Raw genomic sequence first — 6,079 nt, 5'->3', positions numbered from 1 at the left:
AGTGGGTAACTTATGTATGTCCTCAGTGCCTCATATTTTTCATGTGGACTGTGAACATAACATTCTTTACCTTTTGGGGTTATTGGGAGGATTAAATGAGCTACTGTATGTAAAGTTTAGAACAGTCCTGGGCACAAGGTAAGCAATAACAGTTTATATTATTTATTGAGAGTCTGTCGTGTGCCAGGCGCTATGCTGAGAATCTTATCGTGTTGTCTCATTAAATCCTCATTTACCACCGTGAGACAGGGGTGACTGTTTCCACTCTGCACATTCCGCATGGTAAAGTAATTTGCCTGAGTTCATGCAGCTAGGGTGGGCACAGCTGGCTGCAGGACACTGCAGGGAAACCCCTGTGGGGCTCCACTGCCTGACTCACTCTGGATGAGGTCGGGCCCGATGGTGGACTCGATGATCTTGTCGATGGCTGAGCCCAGGTCCGAGGAGGAAGCTGTGCAGTCGGACACCAGCATGTTGGGGTCTGGGAGTGCACTAGAGTGCACAAGTGCTGGGGGACCGCCTGTCACCCCTGCCACTGGCCCATGGGACACAGATGATGAATCAGGGAGGTAGCCATTAGGCAGGGGGTCTGCGCTCGAGCTGCTCTCGGATACCTCCTCCTGAGGGGCATGAAACAGGGAGGTAAGAAGTTTAGCAGCAGGGTATGGGGCAGGGCAGCCTGCTAACTCCCACCTGCTAGACAGAGCTCTCTGGCCCAAGGACATGGTCAGTGGAGCCACTCATGCCCTCAGCCCCACTGAGGACCAGTGACAGAGGCCCTCCAATCACAGAGTCCCCCCAGGAAAAAGTCACAGGGTCCCTGGATCTCATCACGGGATACCCCAAAATAAGGGAAGGGACTCCTAAGCCACAGCCAGGGTCTACACCACAGCCAGGGGGAGCTATTGTCATTGGGCTTTTGCATAAATCATTCCCTCTGCCTGAAACTCTTCCCAGCATCACCCTATGGCTAAATCTTACCCAGCCTTCTCACCACCATTTAGGTAGTACCTCTTCTAGGAAGTCAATGCTGACTTTGAGGCCAAGTCAGGACTTCTTCACCCTCAGTGCTGCAGCTGCCTGTGTCCCCAGCACCACACCACTGTGGGGTTCATCGTGCCTTGTAACAGCCTTCCTGCCAGACTGTGCCCTCCACAAGGGCCTGGAACAAACTTGTCTTTTCCCCTGCTGTATCTCCAGGGCCCAGCACATGCTGAGCACATGGTAGGCCCCCATCTCTGCTGAACTAATGAAACCCCAGGACCCCAAAGTGATGACCACTGCTGTGCACTTCTATCACGTGATATACTGAATATGATCATTATCTTGCAGATAAGAATGGCTAATACATGTATTGAGTGCTTACAATGTGCTGAGCACTGTTTTAATTATTAGCTTTGCATATGTTAATTTATTTCATCCTCACAAAAACTCTATGAGGCAGGTCTATTTACCATTCCCACTTTACAGATGAGGAAACAGAGCTAGATGTTGGGTAGCTTGCTCAAGATCACACGGTTTGGAAGTGGCACAGCCAGGAGGAGACGGTTTACAAAATGTTTGCAAGAGGATGTCTGGTGGGAGCTCACAAGCACCTTTGAAAGCAAGTATTTCTGCTCTACTTTAGCCAGGAGACTGAGGCTCAAAGAGGTCTCCCAGTAAACTGGAGGCAGGACCCGGTCTTAACCCAGGACACCTGCCTTTTTTTTTTTGTTTTTTTCGGTAGAGATGAGGTCTCGCTATGTTGCCCAAGCTGGTCTCCAACTCCTGGGCTCAAGTGATCCTCCCACCTCAGTCTTCCAAAGTGCTGGGATTACAGGCAGCGAGCTACCACGCCTGGCCTAGACATCTGCCTCTCAAAGTGTGAGGGCTGTGGGTACTATAGTAGCTAAGACCACAGCCTAGATTTGAATCCTGGCTCTGTCTGCACTCGGTAGGTACCTCGGCATCCTTTTCTATAAGATGTGGAGAAAAATGGTATGTGTCTTAGAAGGTATGAAGCCCCCATTTTAGGGGCTTGGCTTGGTGCCTGGCTCACAGTAAACCAGAAACACCAAGTATTAGCTACAAACAAGCCTTGCTGTTTCCTCTTGGCTGTCAGGCACTGATGCTCGCGGTCCTTGCCTCCACCCACGCCGTCCAGCCCGGTCTATACCTGAGAGCGGCTGCCGCGGTCCGAGCTTTGCCCCACGCCAGAGTCATCGGCCTCTGCCTGCCCCGGGGCGGCCGCGGCGTCGCTGCTGTCGGCCGACACAGCTTCCGAGGTGCCCACATCCAGGCCGCTCTCAGAGGGCTCCTCGGGCCGGCCAGGCCCAGGGGCCGCGTCGCTGCTGCTCTCCACCTCGTTCTCCTCCATCGGATCAGCGGGCTGCCTGACAGCGTGGCGTAGGGTCTGGGGACTTCACTCTGCGAAGAGAGGTGACCGTGGCTGGAACAAGTGGGCCATCTCCCCAGCCCCGGCAACCGCAGCCCACCCAGCTGCACCCCTGCGCCCATTTTGCAGATGCAAAAACTGAGTCTCCGACGGGGCGGGGCTTCCTGGTGTATTGCGAGGGGAGCTCGGGACAAACTTGACGGAGAAGCTGTGCTTCCCAGGCTAAGGCCCTTCCCGTGAGGGTGGTCAATGGCTGGTAATCTTGACCCTTTCCCTCGCCCCCACGATTCTCGTGGAGCGTTTCTCTCTGTGAGTCCTATCCGGGCTCCGTGGTTCAGCCCTTCAGCCCCCGCGTCCCCCCGGGTTGCAGGGTCGGTGGTACAGCCCGCTGGCCCCCTGGGTCAGTGGTTCGCTCCCCCCGGGTTCCCCTGTGGAGGGGGCTGACAGCGACGGTCTCGGGGCCTGGCGACTAGGGGCTGTCCCCGGCGCTGCCTGTGCTCCAGGCCCGACGCCATCTTGTGGTGGCGCCGGGTTTCCGCTCAGGCAAGTGCGAGAGCGACTAAAGGGCCTGGGACCCCGGGGCCCTGTTCGGACAGCCCCGCCGGCCCGGGAACTCGCCTCCGGGTAACCTCGCAGTGTGACCTCACTCCACGGCAGGGTACGGTGGGGCCGCCTGACTCTACCCGAAGCTCACCTGAGGCTTTCGTAGCCACGTTCCTCTCTGACTCCGGCATCGACGAGGTCGCCATCCTCTTTCCCCCGCTGCGGAGGAACCCATCGGCCTATTGTAGGCCGGAACTACTTCTCCCGCTGGCCCCGGGAAAGACACATATTCAGTGTTCCGGAAGGTCGCTCCGAGGCCTCAAAACCATAATCGGGTCTGAAGAGACTCTGAGATTTTATACGTCGGCTAGTATTTGGCATGGGGCCCACTATGGGTTGGGGACTACTTTATCTCCTGGCGGAGTGTTACATAGGAGTGGTTGTGACGTCATTCTGGGTCCCTTCCTGGGCCGCAGGGTTGGGCGCGGTGAATGCGGGCCCAGCTCTCTTGGGGCGTGGCTCCCGATGGCTTGGCCGCGCCCATCCTACAACAGCCTTGAAGAGCGGTGGCCGCGGGTGGCTTTGGCTTGGCAAAAGAGGAGTTTATGTTGTCAGTCATTTTACTTGACTCATGACCTATTACTTAGCGCGCTTCTGCAGCCTAGTCGATCTCTGTCCGTTAGTTTTGATGTGTTTTGTTGGGAAGGGAATGTATAATTATTGTTGTACAGATAGGGAAACTGAGGTGTGGGTATGGGAAGGGCTGGTCCAAAATCACATCCAATGAAGGGGATTCAGGAGCCAAGTACGGATGGCAGGGGTCGGGGAAATGGAGGAAGTTAATGCTTGTCCCTTAGGGTTGTATACATATTTGGTAATATTAATAGAGCTGAGGCCGGGCGCTGTGGCTCACGCCTGTAATTCCAACATTTTGGGACGCCAAGGCGGGAGAATCGCTTGATCCCAGGAGTTCCAAACCAGCCTGGGCAAAAGAGCGAGACCCCATCTCTACAAAAAAAAAAAAAAAAAAAAATTAGCCAGGCATGGTGGTGCGTGCCTATAATCCTAGTTGCTCCGGAGGCTGAGGTGGGAGGATCGCTTGAGTCTGGGAGGTTGAGGCTGCAGCGAGCCGTGATCACACCACTGCACTTCAGCCTGGACTACAGAGCGAGACCCTGTTTTAAAAATTAAATAAATACAAGTCAACTACCTATCCTTTAAAAGTGGAGAAAGAAAAAAAATTTAGAGTCTGCTAAAGTCTGCTGCCATTAAGGTATGTCCTTCTTCCGGAATGCCTGAAATGTTACCTTCTGTTAATTAAGACTTTTTTTAGCAGTTTGCAGTGGAAGAGCACAAGAGGGAGTAAGGCGCTCTGGTTTTTGTCCCTAAGTCTCTGTAGTTCCATAGGCTATTTTCCTTAATTGAAAGATACAAATTTTGGGGGGAAAAGTCTCAAAAACTCTCCTAAACAGGCTGGGTGCAGTGGCTCATGCCTGTAATCTCAGCACTTCAGGCGGCTGAGGCGGGCGGATCACCTGAGGTCGGGAGTTTGAGACCAGCCTGACCAACATGGAGAAACTCTGTCTCTACGAAAAATACAAAATTAGCCGGGTGTGGTGACTCATGCCTGTAATCCCAGCTATTCAGGAGGCTGAGGCAGGAGAATCGCTTGAACCCGGGAGGGGGAGGTTGCAGTGAGCCGAGATCACGCCATTGCCCTCCAGCCTGGGGAACAACAGCAAAACTCTGTCTCAAAACAAACAAACAAAAAACTCCTAAGGAGAAAACCTATTAAAAAGGAGAAAGGGGCCGGGCACGGTGGGTCACACCTGTAATACCAGCACTTGGGAGGCCGAGGCCGGTGGATCACTGGAGATCAGGAGTTCGAGACCGTCCTGGCCAACATGGTGAAACTCTTGTCTCTACTAAAATTACAAAAATTTACTGGGCGTGGTGGCACGCGCCTGTAGTCCCAGCTACTGAGGCAGGAGACGCTGAGGCAGGAGAATCGCTTGAACCCCAGAGGCGGAGGTTGCCGAGATTGTACCATTGCGACAAGAGAGTAACTCCATCTCAAAAATTAAAAAAATTAATAAAAAGGACAAAGGGTGCTTTGAGCTGTTATTTGTGTGCACTTGTGTATGAGGGGATTGATCTGGTCCTTTTCTTAGGTAAAGTTTTCTTCCCTAGGTTTCCCTTTTGGGTTGAGGGAATAGAACAGGAGGCCCCTAGATAGGTTGGGACCCTCGTCCCCTGTCCCTTGCAACCAGCAAGACCAGGCCCCAGAGCAGCTCTGAAGACCTAGGTCAGCACTGGCATGATGACAGGTTGGTTTTACTATCTCTAGGCAGTTTTCCCATATGGACCCCATTCCTTAGCCCTGCAGAGGCATCTGCCCCCCCATGCCAGTAGGGTAGTAGGGTGCATCCTACATCTGACTAAATCACCTCTCCCAAGGTTGGGGTACTCAGAAGTAGCCCCACAGTACCCTCATTCCCCTTCCCACTGAGACTTAAGCCTCCTAGGAGGTAGAGGCTGCAGTGAACTATGAGTGCACCACTGCATTCTGGCTCAGGTGAGAGAGTGAGACCCTGTCTATTAAAAAGAAAAAAAAAAAAAGACTCAACCCTAGTCTTGGCCTTTGCCACAGCATCACAAGATTGCAGAATGTCATGGTAGAGATGGAACAGCCTCATCATGAAACTGAAGAGGAGCCCAAGGCCCAGAGGGGGAAAGCTAATAGCCCAAGGTCTCATGGCTCCTTGGAAACATATCAGAACCCTTCCATCATAAAGACAAGCAGGCAAATCCTTGTATTCTGCCTGTGAATCCAGGGTTTGTTCCTCCAGAGTGTGCAGTCTAGTTCTGGTCTCAGCTTTATTTTTTTGTTTTCTCTTTAAAATTTGTTTTGTCTTTCAAAACATTGTGTATAGAGATGGCGACTAGCTATTTTGCCCAGGCTGGTCTTGAACTCTATGGCCCTAGCTTAGAGAGACTTATGGAAGCAGTGAAGGGGCTCTGGGTCAGAGGACATTAAAGTGGACCATTGAGAAAAAGGTACAAGAGCCAAGAGGGAAAGAGGAGGGAAGATGCCAGGCAGTATGTGTGCTTTCCTGAGTCATGGTTTTTTGTTTTTTTTTTTAAATTTGCTTCCACAGAGCT

The 6,079-nt window shown here is 52.6% G+C and overlaps 1 protein-coding gene across 2 annotated transcripts in view; it reads right to left on the bottom strand.

Annotated features, from left to right (window-relative positions):
- Positions 1-3,282, bottom strand: part of ZNF335 (zinc finger protein 335) — a 25,786-nt gene extending 22,504 nt beyond the window's left edge. Inside the window, exons 1-3 of one of the 2 annotated variants that reach the window (XM_011983775.1) lie at positions 3,069-3,142; positions 2,156-2,406; positions 380-620 (exon numbers count right to left, since the gene is read on the bottom strand). In XM_011983775.1, the coding sequence (XP_011839165.1) occupies positions 380-620; positions 2,156-2,356 (442 nt within the window). In that variant the 5' untranslated portion in view covers positions 2,357-2,406; positions 3,069-3,142. Of the gene's footprint in view, positions 1-379; positions 621-2,155; positions 2,407-3,068 lie in introns of both variants that reach the window. The other variant, XM_011983776.1, reaches the window with a different exon arrangement.
- Positions 3,283-6,079: the final 2,797 nt, after the last annotated feature.

The sequence above is a fragment of the Mandrillus leucophaeus genome, unplaced genomic scaffold, assembly GCF_000951045.1.
Source record: "Mandrillus leucophaeus isolate KB7577 unplaced genomic scaffold, Mleu.le_1.0 Scaffold255, whole genome shotgun sequence".
NCBI classification, from domain to species: domain Eukaryota; kingdom Metazoa; phylum Chordata; class Mammalia; order Primates; family Cercopithecidae; genus Mandrillus; species Mandrillus leucophaeus.
The sequence above is the reverse complement of the archived record's forward strand: the minus strand, read 5'-3'. Positions and strand labels throughout refer to the sequence as shown.